Raw genomic sequence first — 21,769 nt, 5'->3', positions numbered from 1 at the left:
CACTTTTAATGCATTAAGTGCTTATTCTATCTTCTGATTTTTCTTTAGGTTCTGAAAAAGGAGAAAATGAAGCCATGGAATCATGTAAGTTTGTGCACTTCTGTAAATTTTCCATTTATTGTGTAGTGTGAAGTAATTGAAAAATTACTATTGTATTGAATTTATTTAGAGTGACATCAGATCACAGCATTTTATCATTTTACCAGTGGGTTTCATAAAGCTGTCAGCACTTAACTAATAATAAGTTCAGATTGAGATATTCCACCTTTTTAATAGCTTTTTGCATTTACAAATGCAGTTTTATTAAGCGTTTTTAAATACTTTTAAATTTGAATGAAAACTGTTTCTACAAATACAAAACATAACAATTTTTGGGCATCTATAGCCCATACAGGTGATCCAAATGCTGAGCAATGTTTTTTCTTCATATTGTTAACACTGATTGAATCTATTTATCAGTTTAGCTACAGTTTAAAAACCCATCTGCATTTTTTGAGAAGCTAATACTTTCTGCTAGGTTACTCTTCTATTTCTGACTGTTGATTAGTCTGTAGATTTATTCCCCCTTCTCACATAGTTATTTTGTATGAGATGGGGGGCAAATAAATGTGATTAATAAAAAAATTGTATTTTAATGTCAGCAATCTTATTAATTTTAATCTAGCTGGCAAGCAAATACCCCAGTGTTATCCCAGTTCTGTTACATCTGCACGAACCATGATGCTGTTCAATCTTGGAAGTGCCTACTGCTTAAGAAGCGAGTATGACAAAGCCCGGAAATGTCTGCATCAGGTTAAAAAAAAAGGGTTTCTTACATAATTTATTGGAAAAACTTTTAAAATATGGCCAACTGCAATATTAAAGCAAGATATAGAATCACCTTTGCTGTTTTCATTGGAGCAGTGTTTGATCCTAACAAGTTGGAAGACAGGACTCTTTCCTCAACTGTGGAAGTTAAGCATTCTCTTGCAGATTTTTGCAAATATGTATTGTCCTCTGTGCAAGTCCCATAGACCAAACCAAAGAAATACTGTCATAATTTGTAGGTTAGAAAGCTTGAACAATGTTCCCTGTTGAACACACTACGTCTTTGGAAAAATCTCATTACAGTATAGAAATGGTCTGTTTAAACATTTTCTTAAAGTTACTTAATTTAAAAGATGTTTTGAGAGGGAAGAGATGCCCAACTGCATCTTTGTGTCAATTTATGTAAGCACCAGTGATGTAGATCAATGCAAATGATGTAATCATATTAATTAACTTAGTTTAACAACTTGTTTGGGGGATGAAATCTGACATAAAATACTTTGTTGCATCAGAGGCTTAGTGTGTTCTTTTCTTATTTTTTTTTTGTTAATTTACCTCTTATTTCCTTTTTGGTATTGATACAAGGCTGCCTCACTAATTCATCCAAAAGAGATTCCACCAGAAGCTATCTTACTGGCTGTATATCTTGAGCTTCAAAATGGTAAACATTTGCTCTTTTTTTACTTATATTTTTATTAAGCATTTTTAAGGCATGAAGAAAGGGGAAAGAAAAAAGACACACAAAAAAGGAACATAATAAAAGGAAAAATAAAACACAAAATAAATAGGGAGTTTACAGGTGTCATAGAATTATGTTAGAATTTTCAGGATTTCATTAATTGGGTTTAGATAACTGAATAAATTACAAATCATTAGTAATATCCATTATATCCAATATATGACTATCAATAGTAGCAGTCAACACAATATATATCATAAAAGGAGATTAATAATAATAGTAATTTCTATCCAGGCAATTAAAGATTTGGTGTCAAGAGAACACAAATTTTTTTACTTCTACAAACCTGTAAATAGAGATGGTTTTCAAGTTGGAGTAAATTCTGTGTCAGATTGTGAAATAATGAAGTTATTTTGGACATCGAGGCTTACAAAGAGATTAATTAGCCATTTTTCTGCAGAAGGATTTATGAGTATCCTCCGATAAGAGACGAGATTGCAGTTAACTACATATAGACCTAGTTCAGTATACTTGGTGAGAATATCAGATGTAGCAATATTTAATATAAAAAGAGGTTGGAAAGGAAATTTTATTTTTTAATTTGTTTCTATTGCAAATCATTTTCCAAAATTGTTGAACTTTATAATATTGCTACCAAAGATGGAAAAATGACCCAATGAGATCATTGCATTTCCAACAATTTTTATAAAATCTCCCCCTCTCCCTCTCTCTCTCTCCTTCATCAAAATTCCTTTATTGCATAACAATTCTTGAATCTAAATTCAGCACCCATTTAGTTATAGTCTTAATCAGTTTCAGATTCATATTTCACTGTTGCGATACATGTTTGTGATGAAAGCATTTACTATGAATGTTGATTTCTTGTTCTTTATTAAAACTGTGTCCATTTAAATAATTTAGAACCACATTTCATCTTCGGGATTGTTAAGCATGAAAGACCATTCCAGATTATCAAAAGTGTTCAGTGCATTATGGTTGCCCTCTCATATTACTAATACCATTCAAGATATAGCTGACATTGCCTGTTACCTATTTCTTTGGGACAAATCCAGTTTCATCAAAAAATATTAATTCAGTTTTTAAAAATTCCTCTTTTTGCAAGTATTGGGATCTCTATTCGTTAATGAAGTACAGAGAGGGGGAAAATTATTTGATCCCTGCTGATTTTATACATTTGCCCACTGACAAAAAAATGATCAGACTATAATTTTAATGGTAGGTTTATTTGAACAGTGAGAGACAGAATAACAACAAAAAATCCAGAAAAACGCATTTTTAAAAAGTTATAAATTGATTTGCATTTTAATGAATGAAATAAGTATTTGACCCCTTCACAAAACATGACTTAGTATTTGTTGGCAAAACCCTTCTTGGCAGTCACAGAGGTCAGATGTTTCTTTAGTTGGCCACCAGGTTTGCACACATCTCAGGAGGAATTTTGTCCCACTCCTCCTTGCAGATCCTCTCCCAAGTCATCAAGGTTTTGAGGCTGATGTTTGGCAGCTCGGACCTTCAGCTCCCTCCACAGATTTTCTATGGGATTAAGGTCTGCAGACTGGCTAGGCCACTGGCTAGGACCTTAATGTGCTTCTGTTTGAGCCACTCCTTTGTTGTCTTGGCCGTGTGTTTTGGGTCATTGCTATGCTGGAATACCCATCCATGACCCATTTTCAATACCCTGGCTGAGGGAAGAAGGTTCTCACCCAAGATTTGACAGTACATGGCCCCGTCCATCGTCCCTTTGATGCAGTAAAGTTGTCCTCTCTCCTTAGCAGAAAAACACCCCCAAAGCATAATATTTCCACCTCCATGTTTAACGGTGAGGGTGTTCTTGGGGTCATAGGCAGCATTCCTCCTCCAAACATAGCGAATTGAATTGATGCCAAAGAACTCAATTTTGGTCTCATCTGACAACACTTTCACCCAGTTCTCCTCTGAATTATTTAGATGTTCATTGGCAAACTTCAAACGGGCCTGTACATGTGCTTTCTTGAGCAGGGGGACCTTGCAGGCGCTGCAGGATTTCAGTCTTTCACGGCATAGTGTGTTACCAATTGTTTTCTTGGTGACTATGGTCTCAGCTACCTTAAGATCATTGATAAGATCCTCCCATGTAGTTCTGGGCTGATTCCTCACCATTCTCAATGATCATTGAAACTCCAACGAGGTGAGATCTTGCATGAAGCCCCAGACCCAGGGAGATTGACAGTTATTTTGTGTTTCTTCCATATGCAAACAATTGCACCATCTGTTGTCACCTTCTCACCAGGCTGCTTGGCGATAGTTTGGTAGCCCATTCCAGCCTTGTGTAGGTCTACAATCTTGTCTCTGATATCCTTGGACAGCTCTTTGGTCTTGGCCATGGTGGAGAGTTTGGAATCTGATTGATTCTGTGGACAGGTGTCTTTTATACAGGTAACGAGCTGAAATTAGGAACAATCCCTTTAAGAGAGTGCTCATTACCTGTATAAAAGACACCTGGGAGTCAGAAATCTTGCTGATAGGGGATCAAATACTTATTTCACTCATTAAAATGCAAATCCAATTTATAACTTTTTTTGAAATGTGTTTTTCTGGATTTTTTGTTGTTATTCTGTCTCTCACTGTTAAAATAAACATACTATTAAAATTATAGACTGATCATTTGTCAGTGGACAAACATATAAAAACAACAGGGAATCAAATATTTTTTCCCCTCACCGTATGTCTATACGATTCTGAATAGATGTCATTTTCTTTCCTTGTAGATCAGAGAAATGAAAGCTTGTTTCCATAACATAGGGAGTTCTTGACTTCATTAATTACCTAGGAGAGTGAGCTAACCAACAATTCCTAGAAAATCTTGTAGTATATTATGGAGATATCATCAAATCTGGGAGCTTTATTTAATTTCAGCCGATTGCTTCCATAGTTTTGTTTATGTGTTAAGAATTTCATTTTTGTTGATCTATAAATTGTAATATTATATTCAAGTATTCCTTAATCTTTCTGGATCAGATCTGTTTACTATATAATCTTTAATTATATTTAACAAATTGCTCCATCATATCCTTGTTTAGTTTGCATTTCTAGTTCAGTACCAAATAGAAATAATAGTTGTTTGGTACTACTCATTTCTCAGTTTGGCAAGTCAACAATTTGCTTGATTAGGTGCCTTGATCCTGTTATTGGGAAAAAAATCAGCTTGATGCCAAAGTTCTTAAAAAAATACTTTAGTAGAGTCCCTGTGGTACAAACAACCTTAAATTGATTTTGAAGAAACTTAATTCCTCTTGGCACTTTAAGTCGAAGTCATTCTGTAATAATAAAAGTTTAAGTCTCCACTTCTTTAGTCTGAAGGGTCCTCTACTTAATCTTACAATTATTGTTATTATTTGCATATGTAGGCCTGTAACTTCTTGTCTAGGAGATTAATGAGTTAATAATCAAGCACATATCTATTCTAAAATAAGTTTATGAACAGAAGACTAGGATGTGTATTTTTATCCATGTTTGTTTATTGGAGGTCATCTAGTCCAACCCCCTGCTCAGGCAGGAATCCCTATACTATTTCGGACAAATGGCTGTCCAGTCTCTTCTTAAAAAGTTCCAGTGTTGGGGCATTCACTGCTTCTGGAGGCAGGTTGTTCCACTGGTTTCATAAATAACTCAAGGCGGTAAATGTATCCCACATGCTTTTTTCTCCTATTTTCCCCACAATAACCCTGTGAAGTCTATTTGTATCTTTACAAATTGAAACAAGATAATAGTGACATATTCTTCATATTTTGAGGCAATGGTTCCTTTTAGATAAAACAGATGTGTCTATGGGAAAAAGTAACCCAAGAAATACAATTATTCCCTCTGCAATTTCACAAATTTACTGGAAGTTGAATTTGGTGAAGTGTGCCTGATGTTTCATAGACGTGTCACATATCAGATCTTAATAAATTTTGAAATTGTTTTAGGCAATACTCAACTGGCATTGCAAATCATCAAAAGAAACCAGCTTCTCCCTTCAGTGAAAATGCTCTCTGAAATACGAAAGAAACCTGTATTCCAACCTCCCCACTTGGTTCAACCTATTCAGATGCCAACATTCACCACTGTTCAGAGGAAGTGAACCTCTATAAATAGAATGGCCCTTTTGAGGGAGCACTTAAGATTTGTTTTGTAATTTTGAAAAAAAGTTTTAACTGCATATATCATACATTGGTGTTTTTTTTTTCATTTTAAAATAAAATCTGTAGAAAGACACGACTCATTTAATTTTGTTTAAGATCGTTACTTATGATATTCATTCGTACTTTTCTTTCGAATCTCTTAGCAAAATGGTCCAAAATGGTATGGCATTTTTGCATTGTTGCCAAGAAATCTGCTTGGATTTTTTTCTGTGAAACAATTAAGTTCAGTTTGAGGGAGCCATTGCACAACTGTAGCAAATATAGTTATACTGTAATAAAGATAGCCCTCAATTTACAACCACAGTTGGGATTAGATTTTTGGTTATTAAACAGTGCAATCATTGAGTCGTCACATGACCTAACCCAATTTTATGACCATCTGTAATGTGGTCATTAAGTGCATCATGTGTAAATCTTGTTTCCCCAGTTGACCTTACTTGTCAAGCCAACTAGGAAAGATCAGAAATAGCAATAATGTGACTGAAAAACATTGCAACTGACATAAGTGTGAGCCAGTTGCCAAGCACTTGAATTGAGATCACGTGACTGGGGATGCAGCAACAATTTAACTTTAAGAATGGATCACTTTTTCCAAGGCCATCATAACTTCTCACCATTGTTAATTGAACAGTCATAAACCTAGGACTACCTATATGGTGACAACTCTCTCAAAATGGTGACTGGCATGTAAAAATAACTTCTAATAAAGCCAAACTTTGGCACTATTAAAAAGGATTTTGCAAAAACAAAAAATAAAAATCTGATTTTTCATTGTACTGGATCTATCCTTGTCAGAACCAAATATTCTGCCATGTTTAGCAGTAAAAATCAGCAGAAATAGCATTCTTGAATCATTTCAGAATCGTAGGATATCTAAATGCTCTGCTGATTCATGGAAAGAAGCTTTTGAGCGTACTAAAAATGTTGCCCAGACAAGAGTGAGGAAAAAACAGACACATCACCAGCAACAGCTACAGAAGTGCTAAGAGGATTAGAGCAAGGGCTGTAGGGAGAAAAACATGTACCGGTTGTACCCTACCAGTCCATAAAATGGCAGGTTCCCTTTATCCAAAACCCAGAACCACAGCTGATCCAAAATGGCTTGGCAAAACTTCAAGAACATGGTTTATTCTACAACTAAAACAGAAGATTTTCTATTTCATGCAAGCCCCTACTGATTTGTTGAAATTCAGTCTAGTTACATAGAATTTATGGTCAAAATTTTAAATGTTTTAACTGATGGTAGTTAAGCATATACTTCTTTAACTATAAGAAGCAAACTTTCATCACTTTGTCATCACAACCTCATACAATTGCAGCTTCACATAAGAAGTACAAATACTTCAAATTAAAAAGCGCTGTAATTTGTTCCAAGTTATATCAGGCATGAATAAAAGCATTAACAGGGAAAGAAACAGGTGTTACCTATCTCCACAGAGATGAAAAGACACGGGCAACTACTTTTGGAGGAGGAAAAAATGACAAACCACATTTGAAGTGAAACTCACATTTATTTAATTAAACAAAAATAAAATAAACTGCATAGAAACATTTTAAAGTCCATGGAGACCATGACTTTGTTTTAAGGCTGCTAGTAGCTGATACATCGTCTCCTTGCTACATCCTTCAGCCTTCTCCATGGACCACAAAGATACATTCAGAAGCCCATTTGAAAAAATCACAAGTTCTAACATTTTAGCTTGTCCAAATAAAGCTTGTGCCTCACCTTTCTCACATCACTCTGCAGTCCAACAGCAATAGTTGGAGTGACCAAATTTTAAAAATTAACAGCTTTCAATTGAAAAAATAACCTTGGCCAATCCAGAAATTACACAGAAGGGGTTTGTTCTATAAGAATCTATATTTTCCTCTAATAAAATAAAACCGATTTGTGTTTGGCAGTATTTGAACCCCTAAAAATTCAACTTGCTTTTAAAAAATAGTATATTTTTCAAAGCTGGGCAGAATCTTAAGTAGTTCTGCAAATAAATGAATTCTTTTAAAAAAAGGGAGAAAATGGATTTATAAGATGTTAAGGCTAATCAATAAGAGGATTTGGTCTGCAGAGTTTCTATGCTGATTTTTTTATATATATTTTTGGTCTTGGACCAACCACAGGGTTTAGGCACGGAAAAATACTGGAAATGCTTTTTTCAAGAAAATAATCACCAAGGCATGTCGTACTACTGCTACTTTAAAAAGAGGGGTAGGGAATTAGCACTATATAAACAGATATGTAATAGGTGAGGCACAGTACAAGGAATATCACATACAAGAAACAAGATCTCCCTTGGGAAAGAAGCTACATGGACTTAAGAAATCTATAATGCTACAAAAAGAACTTACAGGTTTGGTGACTTAAAGAATAACACACCCTACTACATACACTAAACACTCAGTGACCAAAGCTCTGCAAGGAGCTTCCCAGAAAGTAAAAAGTCAACCTGAGTGTGAGTTGATACAATCATTGAAGCGGTCTAAGACCATGCAGGTACACAGACATTTTTTAAAAAATTTTTTCCTGAAGAATCATTACTTGGTGGTGGTGGTGTGTGGGGGGGGGAGGGGAAAATGGACCTAATGTTGTCAAGCTATAAAATCACTTAGAGGAATCCCAAAGACATATTCCATTCAAGCTCAACTAATTGCAAATAGTTTTCTGTGCCCATTTCTCCAACTTCACTTATAAGCAAGTTGAGGAAATGGTGGTAATCCACAAGGTGTCCACAGTGTGCTTTCATTGTGTCTTTGCAGCATGTGGGAAACAATGGATGAAATAATCCAATCTAAGCTGATTTGGGTGAGAGCCCTTTCTGCCTAAATAAGCTATGTGAAAATTTGCAAAACAAAAAATCAATATAAGAACCCTAAATCTCCTTTCACCCTGTGCTAATATAGGAGAATGTCAATTTCCTTTCATAAACTCAACTGCTTTGGACAATTAACTAGGCATTTTCAGATCTCCAGAAGATGGCTTTTCTATCAGCTTGCTATAAATGAAATGTATTTTCTTTTTGTCAGAGAGAAGGCCTATAACTACAGTGACACCGTAAATAGAGTTAATTCATTATGCCAACCAGATAGGTTAAGTATTGAAATAGAGGTAGGGTTGTTCCCTAGACATAAGGTCATAGAGAAGGATGATTAATAGATTTCCTTGAGGTGTCCATTTTTAGTTCAGATGGCCTAACACACACACACAAAACAAAAACAAAAACAGCCAGGTTAGATTCCAGGATGTATTGCTCTTTGGAGCAGGAACTAAAAAAAATGCTACCTGACTTTTCCAGTGGTTTTCCTGCCATGCTGAATACCCAATTTCTCCTTTGACATCTGGAGGCTAACTTTGAGGTAGATGCTGTGCTTATAAAATTAACAGTGAGGTAGGAATTTAAAACATGTTTATTCAAGCATCCTGTACCACAGCAAATTGGGGCTTGCTGATTTCCCAAGGACTCAAGGATTATGAACAGTATTGTCTAAGTACCAATGTTTACTTTTTATACAGCTTAAAACTATGTGTGGAGGTAGGGTGAGGTATCTAAACTTTTTTTAAAAAAACATGACCTTTTGACACCATCTGGATATGACCATTTAAAAGAAAAAAAACCCAATACATAAAATGCTTTGGAACTTATTTTGAACCAGAATAAAATATAAGAATCTCCTAATCTTCAAAAGAAATTAGAGATGTGGGTAAAATCAAACAGAGGTTTTTCTTCAATAAATTAATTTTGAACTTAATTACTTAAAAGTGACAGGATCAAATCATGCAATTCCAGCTGGATGCCGTAAGGAAGTACCTCCTTTAGTATCAGTTCTGATTAATCTTAGACAGAGTATCATTCATAGGATTATCAAATGCCGTTAAAGTTTCCCCAAAGTTTATCTGAGAGTACACTGGTTCAGTTTACTGTTGAAGTGCCTGCTATTTAGCAGCACCTTTTGACTTCCTATTGGGCTCTCAAGAAAAAAAAATTAATTATAAAATTACATAACTAAACAGATTATTTCTTAGCCAAATTCAAATATTTATAGCACAACCAGTCCCTAAATTTAGGTTAACTTTTTAAATATTTTGTAAATGAGATGTATTATAGTTTATTAGCCTTAAGCTGAACAATAAACACATTTACAAGCTTTCAAACCTTTGTTCACTTAGTATTAATTTGTACTCAATTTCTGCCAGTCAGGAACCCAGTAAGTCCATCACAAATAAAACCAGGCCCCTAGGGGGCATTTTACATTGACATTTTTTTTCTATTATACTATTTAAATTCATTGTATTATAAATACTCCTGTGAGAAGCATCCATAAAACTTTAAAGTGAGATAACTTGTGCTTTGCATTACCTATTGCAGTAACTGAACAATGTAAATCTGGCAGTGAAGCAGCAACATATAAAAATTAAAAGCTTAATAACACTAACAGGAAAAATGTACGAAGATGCTATTTTTTTTAATTGTTTGCTTCGTGCCCAAATAGCAGATATGTATACATCTGTAATAGCAGTGAAGAAAGTATTTGTGGATGAAGAAATACAAAACATATACCTTCTTCCCCTGATAGGGTTCATGTCTTTGCAATCTTGCATAGCCCCTTAATGTAAGCAGGTAGGTGTGCATATAATATGTCTTTCAAAAAGAGAACTACATTAATCATCAGTTTTATGAGGTTAGAAAGAATGGCTGGCACACTGTTACTGGACAAAAACTTCTAGAAATAGTGTACTTTATGATAAGCCTAGCAGAAAATAAAATTGGAATCAATGGAAATAACAGCTTCCATTAGAAGAACATCAAGAAGTCTGTCAACAATAAAGCTTTTAACCAGTTATCTTTGGTAGCTATTTTGGAGAAACTAACATTACGGTTTCAAGTGCAACCAATCTGAAATGCCTTCATAGGTTGTGCACTGGTCTTACATTAGGTTTTGCATCAGGATAGATAAACTTCTATTTCCAGTGACAATGCTCAAACATTAACCTCTTCATCAACTCCAGTAACAGTTTCTGACAAGCACAATGTGATTTATATGGGACAAAACTTTTTTATGTTGTATCCTGCCTTTATTATTTATTAAAGGCAGGGGAAGTAGAATTCCCCTCCCCCCAAAATAGAATGAATCCAAGAGAAGAACATCTTTTCAAGCATCACGATATGTAATCTTAAAACATTAATACCACCTCCATCATATATAATATTGGTCTGCCCGTGGTTAAGAAGGCAGTCCTTAGTTTCAGATATCGTAGTCTTTCCTCCCTTAGCATTGAAGCTCCTTGGCAACTTAGCTTTATATCAGTTGCGGCAATATTAAATATTGAAAGTAGCTTATATTCTATCAACTCTACCCCAAGCCTTATTTGAATCCTTGTACTCAAGAGATATTGGTGGTGACTAAAAGGAGACCATTGGGTCTGCCCAACTGACTTATATAGCATAAGACATTAGAAATGCTAAGATTGTTCAGTGAAGGATTATAAAATTGAAAGATGGTGAACTCCCTGAATCTCTGGGAGAACGATATAGTAATTAATTATTCATTTTATCAATGTAGCCATCCAGCTCAAGGATGAACTCAATTTCATCACATCTAGAAGGTAATGCCTTGGAAAATGCAAAAAAGTGCAGCCATAATATCTTGTTCTGGTCAAAACATTCAAGGATAGATCTGCCAGTAATGAATACGTGGTTGGGTAGGAAGCATTATTTTTCATTAAAGAGCATTTCAGTCACTACATGAAATGTTCATATTATCCCCTTCTGATTATTCAGTTCTAAAAAGAGGAGGAATCTCTTTGAAAATTCTCAGATTGCTGATTGCTCTTTCAGTATCAGATCTCCGAGCAGGATCCTAAATAGAAGACATTAGGTTACATGACAGACATGACTCCAAGCACAGCCTTAGCATAGAGACTAAGCACCATAGCAACTCAGCATACATTTGCTCAAATATCAGTAAAGGTATATAAGGGTTAATGACAAAGCAGGGAAGGAATTACATTCCTGTGATTTGATATAAAACTTGAGTTACAGAGCTTCTTGGAGAAGTATAAATATTCTCAGTATTTTCAGTGCTAAATGTGGCTGATTGAATTCAAGATATTTATTAGTTTTGGTTTTAGATATGCACCCCCATTTTACATGGCATTCTTTGGCGCTGGAGCAAATGAGGTAGGGTTTAGGGTGGTTCACTTTCCACAGTCTTTATCCCAAAGAGGGAGGGAGCTACATGGCCATCCTGTCAGGATAAATTTACCATGTAAACGTTCCATTTAATAGGGAGGGGGTGCCTGAAAAAGGCAGGAAACCATCCACTCAGATTACATACTATAGTCTATTTTCCTTCCTTATCACTAACTTCTGATACGCACCCTGAAATTCCAAATTTCAACTTCCTGTGATATATATATATATATATCTTGATAATGCTACATTACAAAAAGCTAATTTCTTTAACACAAACTTTCAAAACAGAAATAATGTATCATGCCTAAACATTTGACTCATTGTAATGGCAATTCCCATAGTCATGTTTGTTACACATATCTAAACACATACCGTCAATATGTAAGGGAAGTGACTTAAAAGAAGAAAGAAGAACCAGAAGAAAGGTTATGAGAAAAAACACTAGCCTAAGAGGAAATCCTCATTTGCCTTGAACATCCAACTATATCAAAGCTACATTCGAAACATATATTTTTGAAGTCAGAAGCTACTTGGGGAGACACATTCTCACCCATGTAGCAGCTCCTTAGACAACAACAGAGGTAACTTCTAAAGTTTCCAAGTGTAGAGAGCAACTTTGCCTAGCAGATAAAATAGCTGTTTCCAGGAGCTAGTAGGCTCTCCAGGGCATGGATGGGTGGTTTTGCCCTGCGGCCCTTTGGGCCAAAGTCCAAACTACCAAAATAAGGTTGAACACATCACAACATATTGTGCATTCTCAAACATTGTTTTGGTGTTGTGAAATTACTGCATTTTTCAAAATGCACATGCAGAAAAGTACCAGTGACAAAGAACCTAGCCTTTTTTTTTGGCCTGGTGATTTCCATCCCACTTCAAAAGAAAAGATGCTACGTGGAACAGTATATCAAATGCACTGAGGTATAAAAAAAAGAACAAAGAAAAGATTTCTCTGCTGCAGCAGCATCTAAAAATACAGCTCCCTTCACCTTCTCCAATTTTAAAAAAAAACACAGTACAATCTGAATATAAAACAATTAAAAATCTAAAACTACTGATTTTTTTTCTTCTTTTTTAAGATGAGTGTGCCTCTTTGGCAGAATCTACAAAATTTATCACACAACCAGCTAATGTGCACAGAAACAAGCTTGTGCATGAGTGTCCCATTTAGGGAAAAATAGGCTTAATTTTATACTGCACCGTGTATACTGTGGAGGTAAAGGAACATAAAGATAATGAGGTAGATTAAGAGTTCATATAATCACAGGTTCAACCCCTGCAGATATAAAGGGAAAATACATTCATCTATAAAAAAATTAAAGATGAGGTAGGTTTGAACTATCATTGGAATATTTGTGTGATTATGTGGGGCAAGATCTCTTTAAAGGATTTTCCCTGAGACAGTTTCTTCTTAGTACACATACACAGATTAGAATATGAGAATTCGATTGTTTCCAAAGTCCACCACAACTATCATGCCATCTGGGGTGATGGTAATACCTGAAGGACGGTCCATCTGACCAAAGCCACTTCCCTGAGTGCCAAATTTGCATAAAAAACTACCATTCGGCTCAAAGATCTGTACTCGATGGTTTCTGGAATCTGCCACAATAATACGACCTTCCTGATCCACAGCCACACCCTGTGGGCGCAAAAACTGGCCATTATTTGTGCCTTCGGACCCAAGGAAACGGGCTGACTGACAGTCAGGACGAATGACTAGAAGACGATGATTGTTGAAATCAGTCACGACAAGATGGCCCTCGTGATTGAATGTCACACCTCGTGGGGAATCAAAGTGCTTCCAGAGTGCTCCTTCAAAACCATATTTATTCAGGAACACTCCGTCAGGTCCAAACAATTGAACCCGATGATTCCTTGTGTCGGACACCAGGATTTTTCCCTCAGAGTTAACTGCTACATCCCATGGATAATTGAACTGCCCATTCTTGGTTCCCTTCTCCCCAAACTTGAGAATGAACTGGCCATCAAAAGTAAAGATCTGGATGCGATGATTGTCCTTGTCTGCCACAACAATCCTTCGAGAGGAGTCACAGGCAACACCAGCAGGCCTATCAAACTGGCCAGGTCTGACGCCCAAGGTGCCAAACTTGTGGTGAAAAGCCCCACAAGGTTTAAAGATCTGAATGCGGTTGTTGCTACGATCAGCAACAATGATATAGCCTTCCTTGTCTACACTAACACCCCAGGGGCGGCACAGCTTTCCATCACTATCCCCCTCACTAGCAAAACAGAGCCCCGGCAGTCCAATGCCAACATAACTGCGCCCTGATTTGACCATGACTTTAAATGGGCTGCTTTCTATATGCTGGTTGCACATCATGACTGAGATCAGATGTTCCCCTTCCATCTGTGGCCTGTAATTTACCAGATAAGTTCCATTCTGCTGGTCACAAATATCACCACCAAAAAGATTTCCATCTGGCCCCATTACAACAGCTGAAATCATGTCTCCCCCAGAAAGGCGAGGCTCACCATCATGATCATAACCTATCACTGAGAAAGAGGCTACTTTGCCTTGCAATGCACGTTTGAGACCCTCCCCAGTGGCTTTGGTCAGAGGAGCAAAGGCCCCACTGCTGACAAACCCCATAGACTTAATGGCCAAATACAGTGCCTGATCAGGAGGAGTAAACATGACCCTGTCATCCTCTTGAGGCTGCAGGAAGCCTCTTACATTCTTCATTTCCTGCATCTGTGCAAGCATCCGATCCCGTGCCAAGAGGATATCCATGTTCCGGCCCTCTTCTAAGACTTGCTGGACTGCGCTGATGGTGTTATCTAGCTTATTGAGATTTTGACGTAATTTCTCAACTTGCAAGTAGAGGGACTTGGCTTTCACTTGGCGGATTTTTTCCACCTAAAATAAGAGCAAGCAAACACATTTAGAATTATCAGTTACAAATACTGTAGAGGATGGGACAGAATATTTGAATGTGCAAAAGTAAAATATGCAAAACTGTTAAAATTAATAAAGAATTTTAATACTCCTCCCAACTTAACATTTACCTACTTTATTTAGATGTTTATTTATTTATTTATTTATTTATTTTATTAAATTTCTATACCGCCCTTCTCCCAAAGGACTCAGGGCGGTGTACAGGGCAATAAAATGCAACATACAAAAGTTAAAAAGAAAATTGAATTAATTGGCCCTAACAATAAATAGTTAAAATAAACTCAAACACTTAGTCCAGGCCGGCCTGTTCAAACAACCAAGTCTTCAGGTCATGGCGGAAACAGCAAAGGTCGGGAGCCGTCCGGAGCTCAACAGGCAGTTGATTCCAAAGGGCTGGCGCGCCCACAGAGAATGCTCTCCCCCTGTGGGCTGCCAGCCGGCAATCCCTGACCGACGGCACCCTAAGGAGGCCCTCTCTGTGGGAGTGCACAGGACGAAGGGAAGCTGACGCCGGCAGCAGGTGCTCCCGTAGGTAGTCCGGACCCATGCCATTTAGGGCTTTATAGGTCATCACCAGCACCTGAATTTCTACCTAAATATTCTTGGAAAGCCAGCCCATAATTGTTTACAACATAGTATTATATAATAAAGTAACTAATAAAGTTGATATAACTACAAAATAATATATATAAAAATCATGTAAACATTGCTAAAAATAGCCATCAAGCAAATTGATGTATTTTTAATAGGGAATGCACTATTATCTCTTTTAATGCAGATGCTATTATCCTAGAGAAAGGATGTGGTGAGAATAGAACATATTTAATAGACATTTCCCAACCAGTTCTATGTTCAATAAACATAGGCAATAACTCTTTTTCAGCCAAGCGCCTTGTCAATTGTGAGAGGTCTCTGGTAGTTATAAACCTCTGAGACAATCTGAGAGATTGATCACAGCCAAGATGTTGAAGTTTCCATATGCCAACAACTTAAGAGACTCCAACATTGGATTAAAGACAACTCCAACTATTCAGGTACAGAGAATATTGGGCTGAGGGCTGCCTGGTACACAAATAAATGTTCTCTGAATTCGAGATACACTCACACAGTTCTGTAGCCTGACGAAATTGTGGTCTGTCGCATCATGGTCTGGAAGAGGAATGGAATCCTTAGCAATGAGGGCAGGACCTTTTCCCTGCCTTCAACCCTTCAAATCTGGGCTTAGATGCTGTTAACTAGCTCATCAAATGAAGTCTCTATTACACAACCAAGTTAGCTTTTCCAACCTGAACACAATCCCAAGAAGTTAATTTTATTAGCCACCAATAGCAAAAAGGAAAGACTTTGAGAAATTACTAAAGTGTCTGGCTGTCCAAAATAGGTTGATGGCTGGCTTTAAAGAAGTAACACTACCTGCTTAACTTACTCTCTCCTGGAATAGCCTGCTTTAGCTGTATAAGAGTAACTCCCTGTACCTTTAGGACTTCAACATCTGTTGCACATTCCCCTGAAAATTCCTAACTAGATTTTCCTAATGTCAATCAGGCTTATTTCCCAAAACCCATCTCCAAAAATTTATCTGAGTATAACCTTTCAATATACAACTAACCTCCCTGTGATTACTTGAATAAATTAATATAGTATCCTAGCTCACAAACTTAGATCTTACAAGAAAACAATGTTGTAGCATGAGAACAATTCTTCTCAATTAGGGGTGGGGGGGCAAGCTTTAACTAGCCAGCCCTACACAAGTATTGCAGCAAAAAACATAGGTGGGCAATCAAATGATTGTTATAAAGCACCAGTCAGCAGCAATAATGGTAATTAATAATGGTAGCAAGTGACCAGCAAGACTCTCAACAAGATATTGGGCAAATAGACACTTCAAGAATAACAATCACAGTGGACAACGATGCAGGATGAACACCTGAATAAGAAATAGTTACTTTTCCTAGCATCATTGCTTATAGTCTGCCACTTCCTTCTACCTTTGTATCTTTCTTCTCTGCTAGAATTCCAACATTTGATATCCTAAATCAAAACTTTATATAATACTTTCTTCTTCCACAACAAACTCAGTCTGCTATGTCAAACTTTATCATTGTATCAATTCTTCTTTGATTTACTCCTTCATATCTGTTTTCTTCACTAACAATTAGTGCTCACTCTCCTTCACAGAAATTTCTTCATACATTCTCCTTTTCTGGCACTGTCCCAACACGAACTCTCCAGTATCATCCCTATCCTGTTCTAATAGTGACACAATATCCAGCTCTATTTCTAGTTGCTGTTCTGACCCAGTTCACTAGTTTTTTCCATGCAACTTTCATGCATCTTTTTAATTAGATCTTCCACAAATTATCTTTCATAATAACAAGATATTTATAGTTTAATTGCAAAATTTTATCCCAGATGCCACCATTTAACTTGTGCCATTTTAAAAAATACTTCCATACAGAGATAAGTTTAGGGATTTCTCAAACTGTGGGATGCAGTCATTTTCATTTGACTCTTCGTATTAAGATGTATAGGGACGCGGTGGCTCAGTGGGTTAGGATGCTGAGCTTGTCGATCAGATGGTCGACAGTTTGGCGGGTCGAATCCTGAGTGCCGCGTAACAGAGTAAGTGCCTGTTACTCGTCCCAGCTTCTGCCAACCTAGCAGTTCGAAAGCACGTAAAAATGCAAGTAGAAAAATAGGGACCACTATGGTGGGAAGGTAACAGCGTTCCGTGTGACTTTGGCATCTAGTCATGCCGGCCACATGACCACGGAGACGTCCTCGGACAAGCGCTGGCTCTTCGGCTTTGAAACGGAGATGAGCACCGGCCCCTAGAGTTGGAAACGACTAGCACGCATATGCGGGGGAACCTTTACCTTTATTCAAATTGATTACAGAACACATTCATGATTCTGGAGCCGTGACTTTACCTTTTTTTATTAAGATGTATAGCTAACAAGCCATACAACTCCAGCTGGATCTGTTTAGACTTCTGTTCTAAGCAGGAATTCTTTGCTTTTTGTAAAAATGAAGTTGAAAGAACTTTGTTTTAAGGGATTCCCAATTATAACAACTTTTGTTTGTGAAGACAAACAAAAAAATTAATTCAGAATATGGAAAAATTACCATCTTTTACAAGCAACTTTCCTTCCATAGATAATTTTTTTAAAAATATAGTATGCCACTGAAGTTCACAGATGTACTTTTTACCTTCCACAGCAGCTCACATTCTCTTTCTTCTAAAGCCTTCTTGTGTCTGGAAGTCACAGCCTTCACTTCAGATTGTACCATTTTTGCCTTCATTTCAACTTGTTCTGCTACAGCTTGGGCTTGCTCAATACTCAACTATAACAACAACAAAAATAAATACTTTTTAGTCAATTAATTGTACAGAGCATTTATTAAGCAATTCATTTTATTTTTAGAACTGAAGCACAAAATAATCCAGTCTACCAAAAATACAAACATAAGGTATTTAGAGCATGTTCAAATCTTGACCAATATAATCAGCCTTTGAAAGTGGGCTGGCAATAGCCAATTGAACACTTCCATTATTAGCATCAGAGTAGTATTAAAATCTTGTGTGAATTAGGAACTAGTAAAACAGACTGTTTTTCTCAGAAACAAAGTGATTTATCCAAAATGGTATATTTCCCCAAATCAACATCTCTTGCTCAAATAATGCATATATCTTCTACTGCCATGAACTTTGATTTAAGCTACTATGCAGGAATCTCCATTCACATATATTCAGGGCTTTTTTTCTCATAGAACACTCAGAACGGCATTCCGGCACCTTTTTGTTGCAAAAAAAAAAAAAAAAAGCTTTTGCAAAAGCTGTGCTGCTATTGGCTTAAGCCTATTGCAGGCTTTGCTCTTTTATGACTCATGGACTTCAACTCCCAGAATTCCTGAGTCAGCTATGCTATTGGCTTTTGGAAGCCAATAGGAATTGCTGCTGAGCTTGCCAAAAGACCCGGCAGGCAAATATTGTAGCGAAGGCAGGAACATTGCACTCCATTGTACAAATACAGAGCCTATCATGCTTTTATATTTATATGGAACAGATACATTACCTGAAATTTTTAGAATGTGCAAAAATTTTGAACCAGCCCAGAAACTCATTTCCCATTGTTTGTGTATATAGAAAGTAAACCCTGAAATAGATTTGGAAAGAGCAAGGACTTTGATTAAATGGAAATGTTGCTAAGCATAGAACTGTTAATTTGCAGCTGTTTCTGCTGTTTTCTTTTTATGTGCTTATGATTTTACATCACATTTTAAAATCAGCCAAATTGAATAGGAATAAGATTGTGACTGAAAGACTACTAATTCTGAAATATAGTATCTTTAGTTAAATTTAGCTTTAGTGTAATTTGCTTGTTTACTGTAGCTAAAACTGGAAATTATATTTCTAAAGCATTAGTTTGGATCATTGGAAAGAAAAAAGATTTAATATTTATGATTCAAAAATATAAATATGTGAGAAACATGGTGGAGCAGTGGGCTAATGCCTCCTTAAGTAACACCTTAATGCCTCCTTAAGTAACACCAGCTGCCTGCAATTAGTGCAGGTTCGAGTCCCACCAGGCTCAAGGTTGACTCAGCCTTCCATCCTTCCGAGGTAGGTAAAATGAGGACCCAGATTGTTGGGGGCAATAAGCTGATTTTGTAAAAATGCTGCTGAGGGGGGGCGAAAGCCCTAATAAGCAGGCATATACATAGAATGAAGGCTATTGCTAAGCTTGTAAGCCGCCCTGAGTCTTCGGAGAAGGGCGGGATATAAATGGGATAAAAAAATTAAATGTATGTTAAGAATTGAATATATAATTGTTTAATTATATAAATATATAAATAAAATTATATAAATAAAAGATTAACAAGATGAGAGTTCCGGCACCTTTTTTTTTAATAGAAAACCCCCCCTGCATATATTAGACCTTGCTTCTTTTAATCCATTCACACTATGTATAGTTACCACATCAAGTTTTGTGAAAAAGAGAAGCCTTGTACTTGCCTATCAAGTCATATCCCCATCAGCCTACCTCATTCAATTCAGTGAACTACTGGAAATATCTGTACTCAACATAATAGCATGGACCAGCCTCTGCCTGCATCCCAGCAGGACACTTTACAGTAGATTAAATCCAGCCATTCAGGATTTTGAGTGTGTTCCCCTTCAATATGCCTTGCAGTTCTCTGCTCTTAATTTCTGTTTGTTCTTTCTCTTCTGTACCACCTTTCAGTGGCAGCAAGACTTAAAGTAGAAACGTCATGAATCCAAATTCAGTCTTCCCAATTTCTTAATACATTCAATAATATCATTGATGATTTCATTTAAACATGATCAGCACATGTTGAAAACGTTTCAAAATAATTTCATTCTTTCTAGCATTGCTACATCTTATCAACTAAAAAACATGTTTTTGGACTGTATGAATACACCCACAGGCATTTTGCCCTGCAATAACTGAAAACCATCATGAAGAAAATGCTTTTAATATTTTAGTAAACAACCATCCGTTAATACACTTGTGAAAGTGCATAATTTATTACCGTATATACTTGAGTATAAGCCGAATTTTTCAGCCCACTTTTTGGGCTGAAAAAATCCACTTCGGCTTATACTCCAGTCAACAAAAAAAAAAAGAACTTACCGAGGACTTGCGCGCGGCCGAGCTACTTTGCCTGATGCTGCTGGGGTCGCCCGGGCGCCTCTGCTCGCCCTCAGCAGCACCTGGCCCGGAATCACATGCGAAACAAGCCCGGCAGAGGAGCCGGAGCGGCGAGCAGAGGCGCCCGGCCCAGATCCTGCAAGGCCCGGCCGAGACACGCCCCCAGCAGCGGAGCTGCTCCGGCTCCTCTGCCGGGCTTGTTTTGCATGTGAGCTACTTTGCCTGACGCTGCTGGGGTCGCGTCTCGGCCGGGGCCTTGCAGGATCCGGCCCGGGCGCCTCTGCTCGCCCTCAGCAGCACCTGGCCTGGAATCACATGCGAAACAAGCCCGGCAGAGGAGCCGGAGCGGCGAGCAGAGGCGCCCGGCCCAGATCCTGCAAGGCCCGGCCGAGACACGCCCCCAGCAGCAGAGCTGCTCCGGCTCCTCTGCCGGGCTTGTTTTGCATGTGAGCTACTTTGCCTGACGCTGCTGGGGTCGCGTCTCGGCCGGGGCCTTGCAGGATCCGGCCCGGGCGCCTCTGCTCGCCCTCAGCAGCACCTGGCCTGGAATCACATGCGAAACAAGCCCGGCAGAGGAGCCGGAGCGGCGAGCAGAGGCGCCCGGCCCAGATCCTGCAAGGCCCGGCCGAGACACGCCCCCAGCAGCAGAGCTGCTCCGGCTCCTCTGCCGGGCTTGTTTTGCATGTGAGCTACTTTGCCTGACGCTGCTGGGGTCGCGTCTCGGCCGGGGCCTTGCAGGATCCGGCCCGGGCGCCTCTGCTCGCCCTCAGCAGCACCTGGCCCGGAATCACATGCGAAACAAGCCCGGCAGAGGAGCCGGAGCGGCGAGCAGAGGCGCCCGGCCCAGATCCTGCAAGGCCCGGCCGAGACACGCCCCCAGCAGCGGAGCTGCTCCGGCTCCTCTGCCGGGCTTGTTTTGCATGTGAGCTACTTTGCCTGACGCTGAGAAGACCCGCTTGGGCACTCGGGTTGGTGTCAGTCTCCGCAGGCCCTTCTCGTTTCCAGGAACGTCAAGCGCGCTTGGCTCCCCACCCCCACGGCAGGGCAGGGCAGAGACTTGCTCGCCCTTCTGACGGCCCTGAAGAGAAACGAAGGGCTTGCAAACTCCCCGCGAGAAGCTGGGCGAAGCGCGCGGCTGGGCGAGTGTGTGCCTGCGCGCGTATTTACGAAAGAAACGCTCCGAGACTTCTTCTTTCTCCGCCCCCTTGGGGGGAACTCTAGCGACTGCTGTAGCCGCGCTTCTCTTCTCGGCTCCGAAAATAGGGATTTCTACTCTCTCTCTCTCTCTCTCTCCCCTCCCCACCCCGCATTCTCCTGCC

At 38.4% G+C, this 21,769-nt stretch overlaps 2 protein-coding genes across 4 annotated transcripts in view; one reads left to right on the top strand and one right to left on the bottom strand.

Moving 5' to 3' along the window:
• CNOT10 (CCR4-NOT transcription complex subunit 10) overlaps nucleotides 1-5,741 on the top strand; it is a 34,137-nt gene extending 28,396 nt beyond the window's left edge. For 2 of the 3 annotated variants that reach the window (XM_081345562.1, XM_081345561.1), the window contains exons 16-19: nucleotides 49-84; nucleotides 665-792; nucleotides 1,393-1,468; nucleotides 5,455-5,741. In XM_081345562.1, coding sequence (XP_081201688.1) covers nucleotides 49-84; nucleotides 665-792; nucleotides 1,393-1,468; nucleotides 5,455-5,609 — 395 coding nt within the window. In that variant the 3' untranslated portion in view covers nucleotides 5,610-5,741. The remainder of the gene's footprint in view (nucleotides 1-48; nucleotides 85-664; nucleotides 793-1,392; nucleotides 1,469-5,454) is intronic. The other variant, XR_014028649.1, reaches the window with a different exon arrangement.
• Nucleotides 5,742-13,284: 7,543 nt separating this feature from the next.
• The window catches only part of TRIM71 (tripartite motif containing 71), a gene marked incomplete at both ends in the record, with an annotated part of 47,022 nt that continues 38,537 nt past the window's right edge, over nucleotides 13,285-21,769 (bottom strand). Inside the window, 2 exons of the mRNA XM_081345713.1 lie at nucleotides 13,285-14,736; nucleotides 17,986-18,120. Of these exons, the coding sequence (XP_081201839.1) occupies nucleotides 13,285-14,736; nucleotides 17,986-18,120 (1,587 nt within the window). The remainder of the gene's footprint in view (nucleotides 14,737-17,985; nucleotides 18,121-21,769) is intronic.

Source organism: Vipera berus, assembly GCF_964194415.1.
Source record: "Vipera berus genome assembly, chromosome: Z".
Taxonomy (NCBI): Eukaryota; Metazoa; Chordata; class Lepidosauria; order Squamata; family Viperidae; genus Vipera; species Vipera berus.
The sequence above is the reverse complement of the archived record's forward strand: the minus strand, read 5'-3'. Positions and strand labels throughout refer to the sequence as shown.